Genomic DNA, 18,963 nt, shown 5'->3' on the forward strand with positions numbered 1-18,963 from the left:
GCGCGCGAGGGAAGGGGAGCCGTTGAGCAGAGGCCTCCTGGGCCTCTGACCCCAGCATGGCCCCTCTCTGGGACCCCGTGCTGCGGGCAACCGGAGCCCTGCCATCAGCTATGCCTGATGCACACCCAGGGTCTGAGCCCATTCCAATCCAGGGCTCCTCTCCCCGCAGCCCTCCTGAACAGATGGGAAAACAGGCCAGCCAGCATCAGTGGGCCAGAGGAGAAGGTGGGACCTGAGCCTGGGCCTCTGACATGTACCCCGCAGCAACCCACCAGAGGGAGTTTCTGGCAAGACCCCCAGCACCACACTCGGGAGTGCTTTCAGGGCGTCACCATGTGAGAGGGAAGCTGGAAGTGGCTTCTTGGCTGCAGATGGGCACCAGCAGTGTCCACATTTGACCACAGGGCAAGAGCACAGTTGGGGGCCCTGGTGCCCACTGACCTGCAGGGCCCGGGCACACCTGAGGGACACGCATGGGTGGCAGGGGGGTCAGCCCGTCCGACTGGTCCCCGCCCACCGCTCACCGAGGAGTTCTGGCACTGCAGGCTGGAGCTGTTGAAGCGCAGGGCAGTGACGCGGGCAGGGCTGCCTGGGATGTGGAAAAGGCACTCGTACCCACGCTGGCCCGACTGCGGCTGCGGCAGGTTCCGGGCAGCCAGGGCGATGGGCTTCACCACGCCCACTGGCACGTAGATCTGGGTGGAGGGCAGGATCTGGGGGCAGTCCTGTCGGGGACAGGCTTGGGGTGAGCACCGAGGCAGCCCCCACACCGCAGGACCCCATCTGGCCTACAGCTGCGCAGGCCCTTGGGGCAGAGAAGCCGGAGTGGGGTCCTGGGGCTGCCAGCTCTCCGCTGGGGCCTGGGGAGCAGGCAAAAATAGCAGGAGCCCAGCAGAAAAACAGCCAGGGCCCTAGAGGCTGGTGTTTCAGCAACAATAACTGATGCAACGGCCCGGTGCCCTTGCAGCTAGGCTGGCGGCCGCCCCAGGAGCCGAGCTGAGGGAGGCCAGGAGCTGGCTTTAAATAGGAATGCTGAAAACAGACTGCGGTCCCTATGCCCCAACAGCTCCCACTGTGGGCGCAGGTCCCACTGCCCTACAGGGATTTCCAGGGCCCGGGAGGGGCTGAACTCTGAGCAGACCTGGAGGGCCCTGCTGGGCAAGCTGTTCCCGCTCCACAGGACCTGAGGAACACCCTGTGCCCACCAGCCACGGGCTCTGAGTCAGGCTGAAGCCCATGCAGGGAGGCACTGGCACACAGCAAGCCGTATCTACCCGGCACTCCTCAGGCCATTAGAGGGGCACTCATGCCTCTATACCCCAAGACTCAGTCTCTGAGATTCCTTTTTAGTTTTCTGAAACAGGGTCTCACTATGTCGTTCAGGCTGGCCTTGAGCTCACTACATAGTTCTGGCGGGCCTCCAACTCACAGTGAGCCTCCTGCCTCAGCCGCCTGAGTGCTAGCATTACAGGCGTGCGCCACCATACCTGGCTTTTAGATTCCTAGAAGGTCCCAAGTATGAGCCCCCTGGAGCAGGCTAAGGTTACACTAGGCCACTCCCCCCGCCACCAGTGAACACCCCAAGTGAGGAGCCATGGGGGATCTCTGGGCCTCAGCCCGGCCTGGGCCCCAGTGCCGCTCCACCCAGCTCCTGCTTGCCCGTCATCTCCTTAACATCCAGCTGCTGCGTCCCCCCATTACACACTGCAGAACTGAGGAGCAGCCACAGGCGGGAGAGGCCGCACACCCACTGGGCACATGGACTCAGGCCTGTGCTAACCCTTCTCCAGCCCCCTGCTCCACAGGCCCTGCTCTCACGGACAGTCAGGGTGACTGCTTGGGTCTGCTGGTGTCAACTCAGAGTCAGCTCTGGCGGCTTGCCAGGCCTGATGGAGACCGTCTCCCAGCACAGTTCACCCAGGAAAAGGCCACAGGTCCCGGGGAAGGCTGGGAGAAAGATCAGCAGCACACATGATGGCCCGAGTCCCTCCTCAAGGGCCCTGGAGTCCCTCCTGATCAGCGCGCTGGGTCCTGCACTGGATTCCATGTGGGAACAGACTGAGAGGCTGACGGCCTTCGTGACCCAGGTGAGACCTGTGGCCCAGCTGGGCCTCCTTATACAGAGTGAGCCAGGATTCAGCAGACCACCAGCCTCCTGTCTACAGAAACCACAGGATCATGCTCAAGAGAACAGGCCACAGCAGGGCAACAAGGCTACCTGGGGAAAGTACCTCCTCACCAAGCTCCTGTCCCAAGAAACTCCAGCCACACTGCCCACTTGCACAGAAAGGCCTGGAAAAAGCATCACTAAAGAAAATCCTCAACCTCTCAGGGGCACTAGGCTGGGTGAGAGCTCTGCTTTGGTAGGCCCATGAGGGACCCTCCTGCCCCACCACACAGGACCACTTCCTGGACACCCTCAGCCTTAACATCCTTCCTCAAGGAGCAGCCAGAAAGGGAGTCCTCAGAGGTTCCTTCGGATTACGGTGGGTCCTCAGAGGTTCTTTCGGATTACAGCAGGGTGGAAGGTAAGCCAGACTCCAGGCTGGAGAAAGGGGTCCTGGGCTGGGAAATCAAGGAGCTCCTGCATGAGGCTGGTGTCCATGGGATCCCCGGAACCAGACAGGACGAAGGGGAACCTGGTGATTGTCATCATGCATGCCAGTCCTTCCAAAAGGTTTTGTTCGCTGTATTCCTAGGGAACATCCCCGTTCACACCGGGATACAGCTCGACATTGCTGCACTGTGGGAGGAATTCACCTCCCCAGACGACCCTCACTGGACCCCAGCGCTGCGTGGACAAACTCAGGAGAGGTCTACATTTCCTGTGCTACCTGCCCTGGCCAACATGCCGACAGCCCTCCCAGGATGAGGCTGCACTGGAGCTGACAGCTTGACAGAGGGCGGGGTCAGAGATGAACACACCACAGAGCACTAAGCTGCCTCGGCCTCCAGGGCCACCCACCATAGCCATGACCACTGCTGCTCCAGGCAGCCACAGCTGCAGGGACCTCTGCACCCTCTCGCCAGCCTACAAGGGCCCTGGGACCTGGCTCATGGTTCCCGCCTGTCCTGGATGCCTTGGCCCAGCTGCCCAGCACCCCCGGAGCTGCCTGCCCCTCCCCACTGCCATCCTGTCTGCTGATGACATTGTCGCACCAGGGACAGAAAAGCTGAGTGCAGAGGGTGACAGTGGGGTGACAGGGAGGCCACGGGGAGGTGCGAACTCAGAAGAGGGAGGCACCAGGCCTTGCATTCTGCCTGGCCCTGCACGCCCCAGGCTCCTGGGACACCAGGGCAAGGCCAGCAAATGTCTCTGCAGCCCAGGGTCCTCCCCATCACCCAAACTCACCGGACTGGCCTCAGGGCATCCCCAGCCTCACAGACCTTGTAGCCAAGCCCCACAGCCCGAGCCTGGTCACACCCACGTGGCATGTGGCCGAACTCCCACAGCCCAGCTACCCCTAGGTGCTCTTGGCCAGAGCCCTGGTGACATGTAGGTGGGGCAGGGCACTGGCCTTACCTCGGACACGTTGACACGGCCCTCCAGAAAGGCGCAGTCGGCAGCGTTGTGCGTGCACACGTGGCGGTACTTGCACCAGTGGCAGGGGAAGGAGCCGTTGACACAGGACAGGCAGCTGTGGGCAAGGCGGGCTGATGAGGCTGGGGACGAGTAGGGCCTGGCTCCTCCCCTGGGGCCGAGGCTGCTCTGGGCTGAAAGGTCCCCCGACCTGAGGGCGCAGCCCCCTCTGCCTGCTGTGGGATCCCCCACCCTGCGCGGCCTTCCTCTCCAGAGCTGCCATGACCACCGGAACCCCGCTTTCACCAACTAGACCTAAATGTAGGCCGCAGGCAGCTCCCACTGCACTTGGCAGGGCTGGGTCCATATCGGCTCAGGCACAGGGACCAGGCCCAGGCCCCTCCCAGGCAAGCTGCTGTCCCTTTAATCTTACATGTCTGGGCCCATGACAAGCTGGCCATCACAGGCGCTGCCGGTGCAGCCACACACCAGGCCGGCAGCCTCTGCCTCCTCCCCGTGTCTCCCCTTGTCTTCCCTCCGGCCGGCCATCCTGCTTCTCCAGAGACACTGAGTTCCCGAAGGCCTGACCATACAGTCCCTGTCCCAGACACTCCCCCACCCCAGGACAAGATAATGTGCCCCCCAGAACGGAAACACTGCCTGCCACACAGCAGGGCTCCATGAAGAGCTACAGGTCCATCTGAGGTAAGTCAACAAACAAAAGCACAACTGAAATACCGTGCAACTCTGCTTTCTAAGGCCAAGCTCTGCTGCCCGTTAGGGGCCTCCTCACCACCACAACGCCCCTGCTGTACCACAGGGATAGAGCTGAGGGCTCCCATCTTGGTCCATGGCCCCCAGCTCACAAAGAACCCATGCACCTCAGCCTCCCCCTCACAGCCCTGCCCTGCTGCCCCACCACCTGGCTGACTGCCCTCACATGGCCTCATCTCCCTCCCAACACCAGCAGGTCAGGGCAGAGGTGACCAGGACCCAGAGCCGGGAAAGCGCAGGGGCCCACGGCAGGCAGGGACACTCACGACTGGTGGACGCTGCAATTGTAGAAGACAAAGTCCACAGATGCAAACTTCTTCCCGGTCTCCTTGGACTTCAGGTACAACTTCACCACCCGCTGGTCCCCTGCAGAGCAGCACAGGTACATCAGCAGAGTCGCCAGGACCACACACAGGGGACAGCCCACCCTCTTACTGGGCTGGGCAGCAAAGGAGCAGGAATGGCACAGCCTCTGCCTGCCGGGCCCAGGTGGGAAGTCTGCAGAGGGCTTGCTATGGGTCACAGTAGAGGGCCCGGTGCCACACCCCTCCAGGTGCCACAGCGGGGCAGAATGCCTCCCCACAACCCACCCCCAGCCTCTGACCACACAGCTGCCCCCCAGCTCTGTGGGTCCCGGAGAAGTCGAAGGCCTTTGCCCTTACCACCCTCTGGGCTATGGACCCTGCCTGCCATCCCCTGTGACTGTCTGGCCCTGCGCCTGCATTTCCTCTACCCCAAGAGGAGCAGCTGGGGAGAACCCTGACGCAAGCGACACAGTCGTCATGAACCAGCCCTCGGAAGGGACCTTGAGGACCCTGACACCCACTGCCAGCCTCTCGGGCACAAGGGGCAGAGGAGGGCACTCACCCTGGCCCCGCGTGATGGGCGCCACCTCCCACGAGGAGGGCGAGCGGCAGTGGATGCGGCCATCCTCCAGGACGCCCTCAGACTCCGTGAAATCCTCAAAGGAGCAGTTGACGCCAGCAGAGAGGTCAGGCACGTTCCAGGCCTGCAGCACGAGCTGGGACGGCAGGCAGAGGCAGGTGAGCAGGCGCTTGTGGCCAACTTGCCCTGCCACCCGCTCTACCCACCGGCACCCTCCAGATGGCCACACTCACCGGCACTTGGGACATGGTGACCGACACGTTGTGCGGCTGTACGGTCAGCTGTACGCACTGCAGCAGGTCGGAGGCAAAGCGCTGGGGCTCGTCCGCCCGCTCACATGCATCCTGCCTCGAACAGCTGCAGTCCAGAGGCACTCAGGCTGGGCAGGGGGCCTACTGCACTCCCAGCCCTCAGAGGTGACATTCCCACCCCAAGTTAGCAGGGCCAGGGGACACAGAAGAGCCCAGGGGAGCTCAGGCTGTCTGAGGCCCCAAAAGGTGCTAAGACTCCACCCAGGGTACCCACTCACTGCCGCCAGACTCACATGCTATGCAGGACACACCAGCCACAATGGGGGTCCCGGGACCCGAGGCACAGCTCGCATGACGTATACTGCACGCAGCTCTCCACCGGCACCCGCGTCACCTGGGGGGCCAAAGTGTCAGCCCCTGCGGCCCTACCCTGGACTCCCACACAGGGGAAGCCCTGGCTCAGGCCTCCCCTGGTGCCAGTCCTAGTGGCTCTGCCACAGCCCTGGAGATCATGTGGACTAGCAGCAGCTGGGAGCCAGTGTCCACCTAGGTGACACCTAGCAGAAGACCTATGGTTTAGGACAGGTGTCATCTCCCCCCCTGCAGACTCTGTCCTGGCCCTGGGCTTCCTGAGGACCGAGGGGCTTAGGAGTAAAGGACAGGGGTGGGTAGGCCCCACGAGGCTCTGCAGACTGCCCAAGGGCACCGGAGCCCACCATGCTTGGGGGTACAGAGGAGGAGAGCAAGGACAGCCCAGTCCTGCTTTGCCCTCCACCTGCCAGAGTTGTGAGCTTGTGCAGAAGGCAAGATGAGGCTCCACGCCACGGAGGAACAGGGTCAGGCCCATCCCAGGCCAGGAAGGCCAGGGCTGGGTCAGGCCATGGCCTCAAGAGTCCCAGCTCCAGGCCCAGGGGCTCCGGATGCAGCCCATGCACCCCACACACAGAGGGGCTCCAGGACTGCTCTTCGGCAGTAGCTGCCTCTGCGGTTTCGCAGCACGCAGGAGGGCGGCATCCCGCCCCAGCCAGGAGACTCCACCCCCCAGCACACATGCCTACCACACACTCCAGCACCCACCTGCTTCTCCGTCATGGCATAGAGGTACTGGCGGTTGGGGCTGAGGACCAGGTCACGCAGGATGGGGCTGCCCTCTTGGGCTACCACACTTTCATACGGCAGGGCCATGCGGCCACCAGGGCTGGCAAGGTCCACCAGGATCTGCGGCAGAGAACGGCCCTGAGCAGGGCTACGCTCACACCTTTCTACCCCACCTCACTCCCAGGCAGGGGGTTCCAGTCCGTCCCCTCCTCCCTGCACTCCCTAAGACCCTGCAACAACAAGGTCATCTTCACCTTTGGCAGGGGCCGCCCTCTACTTCCCCAAACTGCAGGGAACAAGGAGAAGCCAGGAGCCTCCGGGGTAGAGAGGCCAAGGTTGGGCCTGGTGTCCCAGGGGTGAGAGACACCTCCAGCCAGAAGGTACCCGTGGAGGGGAGGTGTCTCATCGGCATGGAAATGTATTCCAGATCCCAAACAAACCGGGCGTTAATTAGCCAGCTCTTCTCCGAGACGCTGCAAGTATTTTTAGTTGCTTTTACCAAACAAATGTATTTAATTAACAGAGAGACCCAGGGGGTTTTCTGGAGCTGGGACTCGTGGGGTGCACCCGCCCACGGCACGACCGGCTTGTCTGGGCACCCTGGCCTCTGGCCTCAACCCCTAGGGCTTCTCGCCTCTCCACCTCCACCTTGAGGGGGCCAGGCCTGGCAGCACAGGACCCCCTCTTTGTGCCTCCACAGTAACAGGGCAGGGCCAGCTGAGGGCGGCCAACCAGGGTGGGGCGCTGTGTCCCCGGGCCAAAGCGGCTGCTGGCTATGGGAGAGGGGGAGGGCTGCATTCCTGAGCGCTGCTGGCCACCCCCCACATCCGCTCAGCTGCCTCCCCACCAAGCCGGCTTGGGCTTAAGTCGAACCAGACCCGGAAGAGCTGAGCAGGGGAGGAGGCGCCCCGGGCAGGCCCTGCTGGGACACTTTCAGGGTCGGGGCTCACAGTTGCCCAAACTTTGGCCCAGGCCTATGGAAAAAGGGCGCATGCAGGGCAAGGGGATGGCAGAGGGACGCTGTGGGGCCCCAGCAGCCCGGCACCCCTCTGAGCACGGCGGATGTGGCCCTCCCTGCACCCAGCTCGCCCACCCACGCCTGCCCAGGCCTGCCAAGTGTGCGGCCAGAGAAGGGGCGCAGCCCAGGCAGAAATCACTGACCACAAAGGCCAGAGGCTGCCTGCCCGGCTGGCGTCCAAGCACAGGTTCTGCTTGCGGAGCTGGATCAGTTCACACCAGTTAGGCCCTAGTGAGACACAGGCCAAGAGCCAGTCTCGGCAGGCACCCGCACAGCCTGGGTCCACACCCAGCTGGGACGCGTCCCAGTGTGCGCTGAAGCTCCTTGCTTCACTTTCCCTGAAGGACAGATATCCATCCCCTTTCTGGTACAAACACACTGGAGGCCCAGGAAGGCCAGCCCAAGACAGCTGCCAGGGAGGCCAGGAAAGAGGACAAAGCTCAGGCGAGGTCTGGGCAGGGGGACTCAAACCCCAGACCCACAGCCTCCAATCCAAAGACCCCCAAGTGCAACGCTAGACCTGTCCCAAGCCCTGGCCCTCACCTGTGCTCACAGCCTACACAGGACCCTGGAAGGCGGCTCAGGTCACCCCTCATCCCACCCTCTGACAAACACAGACACCTGGAAGGTTGGGCTGCCTGTGTGCAACCCTGACTGAGCCCCACCCGGCCTGCAGGGGGCGCTCTCATGGCATCTGACTGGGACCCCTGGCAGGTAGCCAGGTGATTCTGGGGAGTTGGCCCGGCCTGCCCAGCCTGCTGTGCCAGCTCCACAGTAGAGGCCCTGCCCCCCTCACGCGGCAGCAGCATGCCGACTCAGCCGCCTGGGACAGGTGGTGCTGACAGCTGCAGCTGGGGGCACGCGAGTCCAGCTGTCCATCCACCTGCCCAGCAAGAGGCCACCCAACCCCTTCACGCACAGGCAGGTCCCAGAAATGGGGACTGGGAAAAGCAGCCACCAGCCAGAGCGGGGGCACAGGCCTGGGTATGACAGAGCCTGGGCACATACAAGTAATGGGCATGAGGCATGGAATGACAACTCCTGAGACATGCTTTCAGGCTGGCAGGTCCTGTGGCCCCGCCAGCTTCCCTGCCCCTTAAAGAGAAGGCGGACGGAGGTTCGCATAGGACCTGCCAGGGGGTCCAGAGCCCTGGATCCCGAGCTTTGCCTGGGGAAACAAAGTCTATACCAGAGCAGGAGGGAGCTGGCACCTGGCCGAGACAGCACCCCAAGAGGGCAGGGGCATAGGCAGCGGGGCAGACACTGGGCCAGGGCAACTGGCACAACAGCAGGGCCCACATGCCTATGTCCTCAGCCTCAGCCCACAGCTGTCCACCCAGGCCACCTACCCGGAGGCAGCTGGGCCAGAGCATCCCCAGAACCCCAACCTCCTGCCGTGGTCTCCTTGCTCTGCAAACCTCTGCCCAAAGACCACCAGGGCCTTCCCCAGCCCCCGTCCACCTACCCACAAATCCCAGGAGGCCTCCGGTGTGCTACCTCTCCCACATTTGCCCCACAGGGCTTCAGGGGTCACTGGACTCCCCTGGAACGGCCCCAGGCTGCACCAGGCCCTAGCACCCACCCACCCCAGCTCAGGGAACGCAGGTCACCTCACCAGCCTCTGCTTGGGCCTCCACAGACTCAAGGCCCTCTGTCCCTGGATTCTCCTGACAAGGGGGCTAGGTCAGGTCCCAGTAGCCTCTGAAGACCAAGAAGGAGAGGCTCTGCCCTCCCCGACCTGGACTTCAAACAGGAAGAAAACAGAGGCTCCAACAGGACCTGCCAGGGAGTCTCAGATCCTTTCCCTGGTGGCAACAGGTGGTGCCAGCCCTGTCAGGGCGTCCCTGCCGGCACCCCTGATCCTTTCCCTGAGGCCCCACCACAGTCCCGGGAGGCAGCTTGGTGGGGGCTGAGCCCTGGGCTGCCCAGCCGGCTGCCCGGACCCATCACACCAAAGCTGTGCCCGACTGCTGCAGGCGGCGGGCAGCTGATGGCCCGGTCAGGTCAGCTGTCCATCCAACCCCAAGCCAACAAAGGGCCTATTCTCCGGGCTGAGGGCAGGCGGGGGCCGAGGAGGATGTCTGAGCCATCCAGGCTGCGTGCCAAGGCCGGCACGCGCCCTAGCTGCCCGGAGGCAGGGGGCTGCCCTGCGCGGCTCTGACCCGGGGAGGGAAGGCTTGCCCTGCTCTGCCCACTGTGTGTCAGCAACTCCACCCTCACCTCCCTGCCTGCGAAGGGGGCACCTGCTGAGCTTGTTCCTGGCCCCCAGGACTGGGAAGAACAAAATGGGACAGGGACAGGTAGAAGTCAGTGAGGGTGTCACGGCCTTCTGCAGACGTGGTCACCAAGCCTGTCCCTGGCCGGAGTTCTCCTGAGAGGGGCTGTGTGAGGGTTGGGGTCCCTGCCACCCTCGCCCTCCAGAAGCCCTCGGGTGCAGAGCCTACTCTCCTGTCCTTGGATGACCTCTCCTGACCCTTCACCAGGCATTTCCCCACCCCCAGCTGGAAACACGCTCCAGCCCCCTTCCTGGGTCCCCTCCATTCTCAAAGGCCAGGAGGAATTTGATACTGGAAAAGCAATTAGTGATTTCCTCCTGGCAGTAATTGGGTAATTAAAACATGATTTGCAGGAGGGCTGATGGTTGTAATTGGGCCAGATACACCTGGTGGGGGGGGTCCCCAGGAATCTTGTCCTTCCCACCCCCAATCTCTACCACATGGGGGACAGCGGGGAACCGGGGTCAGGGCCTCAGCAGGTGGGGGACAGCAGGGCTGTGTCCAGCTGGCTCCAGCCTACCCCAGCTGTGACCTCTCTATAGCAGGGCCTCCCTGACCCTTGGGCTCCTCATCTGCTGACATCCATCTCTCTTCGGACTGCATGAGAATGCAGGAGCTCACAGGTTCAAGGGGGCAGGGCATCCTACAGCCCGCCTGGAGACGGCCCCCAAATCCAAAACCTGCTACGGGTGCCGGTCAGACCGCAGGACAGCCCCAATCACCGCAGGGCTTCAATCACACCACTGACCACCCAACCTAGGATCAGTACCAGATCCCACAGGTGCACTGCAGAGGAGGCAGGGTCTGCCTGGCCCAGGGTCTCTGACCCAGACCCACAAGCGACTGTCCCTGGCTTCCCCCCTGCCCACCTTCCACAACTCCGCTGCTCACACCCTGAAGAGTGCTCTGCTCCACACACAGCCGGGGCCCATGGACCCCAGCATTTTCTCAGGGCCCTCACAGCTGCCCCACATCCCGCAGACACTTCCTGCGCCACCACGGTATACACCACAGGGCTCCCTGTGGACCAGCTGGGTAGGCCAGGACAGCGACCCCAGCAGCTGAGGCCTCCCCACCACTCAGCTCTGTGCTCAGCACACACCAGGTACCGCCAAGCTTTGGCCCTGCTGTCCCTTCCCTAGAACACCCTCCCAGCAAACCACACAGAGGCCCTGTCTGTCCATGGGTGGGAGCCGCCCATGGTGGGGTGCTGAGAAGGCCGCCCCCACTGGGCACGGTCAGGACAGACAGGAGGCTGCTGTGGGCCTGGGCTGGGTGTGTCTTCTCACCAAGGTACTGAGTGCCCGCTGCAGGGCCCTCCTCACATGCGTGGTAGAGACCCTGCCAGCAACGGGGAAGAAGCAAGGCCCACAGTGGCACAGGCCACTGGCTTTGCGATGAGCAGCCAGGACAGCACCAGGTGCACTCACGGGTGAGTGCACGGTCTTCCATGTCCTGAATCAGCCCCTAGCGGTGGACCATACCAAGGAGAACCAGAGTGTGCACCATGCACAGAGACTCCTCCACAGGTCCTGGGACCACTGTGCTGGGCGGGTAGGGGCAGCTGCCACACACAGGAAGCAGGCAGCATGGCCTCTTTATACCCCTCTGATGACCACCAGCAGGACAGAGCATGAATAGGTACAAGTCCCCCACCTAGTCCTCGCAACAGCAAGAAAAAGATGAGCCTGGAGATCAGAGGAAAAGAGGACCAGGACACTGAGCTCCTGGGTAGAAGCCAGCCAGAGTTCGTCCCCATGCTGGCCAGAACCCAAGCACAAAATGCCAGGGACACAGAGCTGTGCTGCTCGCAGACCTGCACAGAACCAGAACACACAGACAGGGTGGACCACGGGGGACACACTCAGGAAGGGGAACCTCCGGCAAGGCTGAGTGAAGGAGGACAAAGAAAACACGCTGCGCGTGACTCAGCCCAGAGGTTCCAAGAGGAGGTCAGCAAGATGGGCGGGGCCTGGGCGGGACGCTGGGACCATAGGTGTCCTTGAGTGACACCCTCCCTGGTTGGCAGTGCATGCTTGTGTCACAGGCAGACTGCGGCAGGGCTGGGAGTACACAGAGCCACCAAGGCATAGGGAAGCTTCCAGAGACCCAGGGCTTCCAAGCCGCAGGTGGGACAGCTGGTGCGAGCAGCGCAGGCCCAGAGCAGCACACAACAGGCACTCAGCGGGGAGCCACAAGCGCCGGGCAGAGGGAGCCCTCAGAGCCCGCTGCACCCTCCAGAGACCCAGCTGCTCCCTGGTGCCTTAGGGATGCTAGCAAGACCCTGGCTTGGCTGGGGAGCCAGCTGTGTCCGAGGCTGTGTGTGCAAGGCTGCAGCCCAGCCAGGCCACACCAGGAGCGGAGCTCTACGGCCATCGCCTTGGGCTTCGATCCACACAAGGAGAGGGCATGCTGGGTGGCACACACCAGGGAACCTGCCCCAAGCCTCCCCAACTCCAGGTGGGAAACTGAGGCCTAGGAGGGTAGGACTTGGCTATGTCAGGTGGGAGCTACCCTCAGGGCCCACCCTTTCCGGGGCGGCACAGCGCTGTGACACAGGTCCCTGGCCACAAGCTGGTGGCCGAAGACATGTCAGAGTCGGCCCTGTCGCGTTCTCACAGCAGACTCAATGCCTGCGCTGAACAACTGGAGCTCTCAAACAGAACACAGTCCCCTAGAAAACCGAGGCCAGGGCAGAGAGGCCAACATTCGCCTAACGTGACCACCAGAAGGCCAGGCTGGCCCTGGAGTGGCGCCCAGGCCCTTGCCCCTGCAAACCAGCCTGGGACGGTGTGGGTACTTCCTGAGGTGCCCCCACCCTGTCCTCAGGCAGCACTTTCCCTGCCTTTGCCTCTGCCCCCAACAGGGCACAGGCTGGCCCCTTAGAATCCCAGCAGGGCTGCCCAGATTGGAGGCTCTGCTGGAGTCTGGGCTCCTGGGAAGCCATGGGGATCACAGACAGGGCCACAGCCCCCCAGTGCTAGGAGGGCTGCACCAAAAGCAGAGGGCGCACAGCCCCAAGTGGGAGGGCTCTCGGGAAGGTGGGGAGGCAGAGCACCCCCAGCCGGCCCTGAGCAGCTGAAGTTGGCAGGTCTTAAATTAATCGGCTACAATTTTACACAACAACACATTCGGCAGGGCCTGGCCCAGGGCCAGCCAACCAAATCCCCAGAGCTCCCCAGACGCTTTTAGAGCCAGGAAAGAAACAGGCCTGGGAAAGCAGGGAGCGGCCAGCACCACCACAGACTTGCCCTGGGTCGAAAGGTGGGCTGGAGTCCCCAGCGCCCAGCTCCAGCCTGCGGCACAGGGAAAGGACAGGTGGGGACCCATGGTACTCAGACAGCCATGGGGGCAAGAGGAGCCTCACTGTGAACCCAAGGGCTAGCCCTCCCCAAGGCCCAGCACGGCGGCTGGCAGCACTGCTCGCCCAGCTCACAGCCATATCCTCCCCCACTCACGAGAGGGGCAGGAGTGCTGCTGCCCCAAGGCTAGGCCCAGGAGGGCCTGTGCCATCAGGGACAGGTATCTCTTGCAGAGGTCAGAGGTGCAGTGCTGGGCCCTGCGGAAGGTGACAGGGGCCAGGCGGGCAGAGGGGGACCCAACCCACACTGAGCAACATGTACGCCCATGGTGGACATGGGGCCCAAGGGCAATCCAGGAACTAGGGCACAGAGCTGCCCCGTCCTCAATGCTACCACAGCAGCCAAACAGAGCACAGGCCAGTCCCAGGGCTGGCAGGGCCCTAGCACATCCTGGGCTGTGGGAGGACCCCAAGGCCAGCTGCCCAGGGCAGCAATAGGCGGAGAGAGGGGCAGACCCAGGCTCCCTTCTCCAAGGACCCACAGAAACGGGGAGAACCAACCCTGGGCGCAGGCTACAACTGCTCTATGCCTCAGTTTCCTGATGTGTCAAACAGACGGTGGGACTGCTACAAGGCCCCCCATGAGGGTGTGTCCACTCTGGGGCAGAAGTGGGAAGTCAGGCTCAGAAAGGCTGGGCAGCTGGCTGGAAGTCACACAGCTCAGCTGCATGCACACCTGGGGTAGAAAAGACCATCACTGCGATGCATGTGGACGACGGATCAAGTTCCATATCTGTGTCTCCGAGGGAACCCAACTCCGCCGCAGAGCCTCAACAGATCAGGGAGCCAATTCCCTGTCTCCAAGGCTCTCACATCAGCAGGCCACGCCACGCCACTCACCCCTGCACCCAGCCTGGCGTCCCTGGGGTGGGAAGAACAGGTGCCCAGGAGTAGGTCCTGTGCCTCTGAGGACCCTGGGCTCTGACAGCAGGGCCCACCAGGGTCACCCATGCACACTCCCAACACTAGGCCCACGGGCTCTGGGTGCCACCTCCTCCACTGGACTGTCCTGCAGCTGCCCAACACTCACTGCAGGGGCGGGGGGCAGAGGGCAGACCCCACTGTGGCCACTGCCACACTTGCACAGCCTTCACCAGGAGCCACCGGCCTCCTCATACACCCACAGCAGGTCCAGGAAGGTGAGGCCACACTGAGGGGAGCGCACGGCTGAGCAGGCCTGCACCTGCCCCTCCCTCCAGTGCAGTGAGCACAATACAGGACGGCCCAGCCCAGGGCCCCTGCGTCGGCAGCCCAGCCCCCACTGTCCCAACACCACCACACAGGCTTTCAGGCTCACTTCGTGGAGAAGCAGCTGAGACTGGGGGCTCCCCAGTCAGAGCCAGCGAGCGCAGGGGCAGGCTCCAGGACCTCACGGGCCACAAGCCCAGCTCCACCCACGGGGACAGGACAGGTGGGCAGGTGGGGACGTGCGTTAGCACAGAACCTGGGGCTGTTATTTCACACCCCTGCTCACCAGGCCTGGGGATGCGCGAGCAACCGCCCCCTCCAGCCTCAGGGTTTTTCCTCCAACCCCTGTACCCACTCTGCCACTGCCCGCCCACCCACCCACACAGCGCCCCTCCCCATGCAGCCTCCAGGAGCCTCCCCTGCCCTATTGGCACCCAGTTCCGTCCTGTCTGGCACTTGAGATGGGGGGGACTCAGAAACCAGAGGAGCTGCTGCATGGTGCCACCCTCACCACAGGGGTCCCTCCAGTCACCCAGCCCCTCCACACTAGCTCTGGCAGGCTGAGGGGCGTGTCCTTGCCTCGCCCTTGGCCCCAGCACAGGGCAGGTCGGTGGGAGCAGGCAGAGCGCTGTCTCAGCAGACACCAGATCTCCCAGGCCCGAAGCAGGGCAGCAGGGAGGCGGCCGACAGCCCACCCTGCCCCCACCTGACTTGGTCCGCCCTGCCACAGAGCTGCCCTCCCATCCACCCCAGCCCCACCCCACCTAGGCCTGACCTTGCGGATGCGGCCACTGCGCGTGCCGGCGAACACCACAGTGCGGCCCCGGTAGTCGTAGGCAGCCACGGCAGTCAGGCCGTCGTCCTTGTCCACAAATAGGGGTGTGCCCTCGATGGTGACCGTGCCCCCCAGCGGCTGGTTGAAGTCCTGTCCACAGAAGTCATCATCGATCTGCAGGGGCTGCAGGGAAGGGTGGGATGAGAACTGGGTCGAGGGCGTCTTCTCCCTACCAGGGGCAGGGTGGAGGCACAGACCTGCAGAGGGTCCCGAGAGGCCAGCACCCACCCAGCCACGAGAGGACACAGCCCCACACACAGCTCCCATGATCCCAGCCCACAGAGGAACAGGCTTGATGAGGATTCCAGCCCAAGCAAGCACACCCAGTGGTCACACCTCTGTACCCCACCAGCCTGGCCCTACACCCTACCCTGGGAACAGGACCAGTGCCCTCAGTCCACCAGGTGTGGCCCCATGGCACCCAGGGTCCCCAGGGCCACCATGAGGAACGGGTGTCCACCACGAGTGGTCCGCCAGAGAGGGATGCCGGAGGGCGCAGTCCCTTGCTGCAGAGAAGTGGCCACCAAAGGAGCGTGCGGACATCCGGGGTAACTGGAGGGGCCCACTGGGCTGCAGGTAGCAAGCAGCAGTGGGATCCGGACATGTGCGCGCTGCCCAGCTGGGAGGCCGAGGAGGAGAGGGCAGGGCACCCAGAGAGGAGGACAGGGAAGAGATGCCAGTCCCCTCTGGGGGCCTGAGATGCTTTGGGGAGAGGCTCCAACCGGACAGAGCAGGGGAGGCTGGGCCAGGCGGGGGGGGTGCCGGGGGGCGCGCCCGCCAGCGCCCCCATGGAGGAAGACGCAGGCCCGGGATACGGAGCACACAGCAGGGTCTCGGGACGCACTGCCTTGCAAGCCTCAGCTTTGCTACATGCCTCCTCCGGAAGCCCAGAAGCGCGTGCTGCCCCTACACACTGAAGCCTGAGAAGAGCGGAGGGACACTCCCGTCCACCCAGGCTGGCCTGGCTGGGACTCAGAGAACCGCAGCCAGGGCAGGAGGCTTCTCCGGGCCGAGGGAGTCCCAGGAGCAGAGGGCCCGAGGGCAGGGCAGATCTGGGTGACGGCCCAGCTTCTGACGTTAACCAGTCCTGGAGCCTCTGAGTCCGGGAGGCTCTGGCCAATAATGCTCCGGGGAAAGCGGCTATCAGAGGCCAGGCCAGTGGCTGCACAGCACCCAGCTTGGGGTGGCCTTAGTTCCCCCTGTGGGGTGAAGTAGAGGCTAAAGAGACAGGTACACAGGTGGCCAGGACCATGGGGTAGAGACACACTTCCTGCCCAGCGTAGGTCTGTCCCTGGCTCTGCCTTTTGGTGGCTGTGTGACTTCAGGGAAGTCAACCCACCTCTCTAAGCCCCAGTCACCTCATCTGCAAAATGGGGACAAAATGGAGCAGGCCACGATCTGGCACATGGTCAGGGCTCTGAGTACAGTGTGAGGCACATGTCACAGCCCAGGGGCTTGTGAGCCCAGGATGCGGTCAAGTCCAGAAGCAGGCTTTGGGGCTAGCACTCTGGGTGCAGACCCACTTTCCAGCCTCACAGGGCTCGGGTGGCGGCAGCAACAGACCCAGCACACAGGAGGACCCATAGCGCAGGTGGCCGGGGAGGGACGTACCCTGCCAGGTGGTAAGTACCCATCCCACCCACACTACTCACCGAGTTGATACAGCCCAGCTCCTTGTTGAGCAGCCAGGGCAGCGAGAGCTTGCCCTCGCCGCGGTAGCAGGACTGGATGCGCTCCTTGATCTTCTCCTTGATGGCTCTGAGCGTGAACAAGCACAGCGCCGACTCCTTGGGCGGCTTCACGCGGTTCTTCTGGCCCTGGGCGAACACGGTGAACAACACATCCTCATCCTCCGCCAGGCCCAGCTGGCGGGCCAGGGTTTGGCCGGGCCGGCTCAGGTAGGCATCCTGCACCAGGCGATACTCCACACCAGCCTGCTCACAGCCAATGGGGAACTCCACGTACGAGTAGAACTTGGGGTCGTCCACGCACAGCCGCACAATCTTGGAGGTGAAGAAGTGCTCGCCCGCAGCATCGGGCGAGGTCAGCTGTGTGTCCAGCTGCAGGGTGAGGTAGTAGACAAACTGCTCACTGCGGAAGCTGTATACGTAGTAGATGTCGAAGGCTGGAAACTTGGACAGTGTGTCTGACGGGATCTTCAGCTGTGAGGACACGAACTCGTCCTGGTACACAAAGCCAAACATGTCCGCATCCTCCTCGTTGGCCATGAGCCGGCGGCTGGAGAGCGTGGGGAAGTACTCAGATTTGCCATCGATGGGCGTGCCCACGAAGAGCTTGGCCTGGCCCTGGCCTGGCGGCCCAGCGATGAGCACGCCCGCCATGCTGCCAGCTTCGCGCACACTCGACAGGTAGTGCTCCTTGCGATGGTGCGGCTCGCCCAGCTTGAAGAGGTCGTCAAGCCGCAGGAACTGGCAGATGCCCTGGGAGGCGCTGCCGCAGGCCAGCAGGCGGTTGGCAGCGTAGTCCAGGAGTAGTAGCTTGTTGACATTGTCTGTGCTGCCCAGGCCATGTGGGCACGACTGCACGCTGGGGGGTGGGTAGCACTTTTCATTGTCCTCCACAGGGCCCGTCACGTGGGCCCGCAGCAGTGTCAGGTTCCCCGACAGCTTGTAGATGCGGTTCACGGCGCCCACGTACACCTCGCCAGTCTGCTCATGGACCACCAAGTGGGTGAGGCCCCAGTCGCTGGCTGTAAAGGTGCGGAAGGCGGGCTGAAGGCCCCGGCCTGCCCTGGGCGAGCCCACGGCAGCCTGAGCACCACCCAGGAGCAGGAGCAGCAGCATGGCGAATACGCGCAGGCTCAGAGGTGGCAGCGGCATGGCGGTCCGGGACCTGGCGCCTTGGAGCTCAGGTCCTGCGGGGCCGGGCATCACGGGGTCGGGAAACTCAGCCCTGGGGAGAACAGGCAAGAGAGGACATGAGCGTGTGTGCATACAACCCACACACCCAGACACACACCCCATCGCCCGCAAATGCCCGCGCTGCGTGGGCACGGCGCTATGCCTGGGAGGGGCCCTGAGCCCCCACGAGGAAACGGAGACAGAGAGGGCGCCACCCTGGCCCACTGTCCTGCGGGTGGTGAGCAGTGAGCCAGAAGTCACTGAGACCAAGCTGAAGCCACCAAAAGCAGCACAGACGCCTGGCTGGCAATGGGACACGCCTGCGCCCTGCCTCTGCTGAGATGCAAGCGGAGTGCTAGAGCAGGAGACAAGGGTCTGGGGTCTCGACGTGGAGCCAGCTGAACTCTAATTTGGGGAACAGCACTCCATGATGGGGAGCCTACCCGTGGCCTAGAAAATAAGACCCCCAAGGCCTTCGGCCAGGAGATACGCCGGCTGAAGCTATTGGGTGACACGAGACTCCTGTCACCCATGGAGGACACAGAGATGGGCACTGCCACTCAGTGCCACCTCCACACCACTCCACACCATCAGTGGGACTAAGCCGTGGTGACCCCACCCTGGCTCTTGGGGCTGCGACCTGGGGCTGGCCTGGGCAAGGGGCAGGACAGGCCCAAGCTGTGCGCACGGGACACACAGGGCTGAGGTGGCCCTGGTCCTGGCAATCCCGACCCCGGCTACACCCCAGGTCCCTGCGGTGCCCGGCAGGGGCTGTGGCTGACATCCTGTGCCGATCCCCACTGAGCACTCTAACACAGAGTGCTCCCCGACACACTCGCAAGGGCCCCATGAGAACCCCACGGGCCCACAGCCATGTGGGCAGTTCTCGGCGCATG

General features: G+C 63.5%; 1 protein-coding gene across 2 annotated transcripts in view; it reads right to left on the bottom strand.

Moving 5' to 3' along the window:
• Positions 1-18,329, bottom strand: part of Plxna1 (plexin A1) — a 40,158-nt gene extending 21,829 nt beyond the window's left edge. Inside the window, exons 1-9 of one of the 2 annotated variants that reach the window (XM_013515479.1) lie at positions 16,859-18,329; positions 15,147-15,329; positions 6,508-6,648; positions 5,724-5,824; positions 5,413-5,536; positions 5,162-5,315; positions 4,561-4,660; positions 3,524-3,638; positions 525-725 (exon numbers count right to left, since the gene is read on the bottom strand). In XM_013515479.1, coding sequence (XP_013370933.1) covers positions 525-725; positions 3,524-3,638; positions 4,561-4,660; positions 5,162-5,315; positions 5,413-5,536; positions 5,724-5,824; positions 6,508-6,648; positions 15,147-15,329; positions 16,859-18,190 — 2,451 coding nt within the window. In that variant the 5' untranslated portion in view covers positions 18,191-18,329. The remainder of the gene's footprint in view (positions 1-524; positions 726-3,523; positions 3,639-4,560; positions 4,661-5,161; positions 5,316-5,412; positions 5,537-5,723; positions 5,825-6,507; positions 6,649-15,146; positions 15,330-16,858) is intronic. The other variant, XM_013515480.1, reaches the window with a different exon arrangement.
• Positions 18,330-18,963: the final 634 nt, after the last annotated feature.

The sequence above is a fragment of the Chinchilla lanigera genome, unplaced genomic scaffold (assembly GCF_000276665.1).
Source record: "Chinchilla lanigera isolate Chin_1 unplaced genomic scaffold, ChiLan1.0 scaffold00028, whole genome shotgun sequence".
Lineage (NCBI taxonomy): Eukaryota > Metazoa > Chordata > Mammalia > Rodentia > Chinchillidae > Chinchilla > Chinchilla lanigera.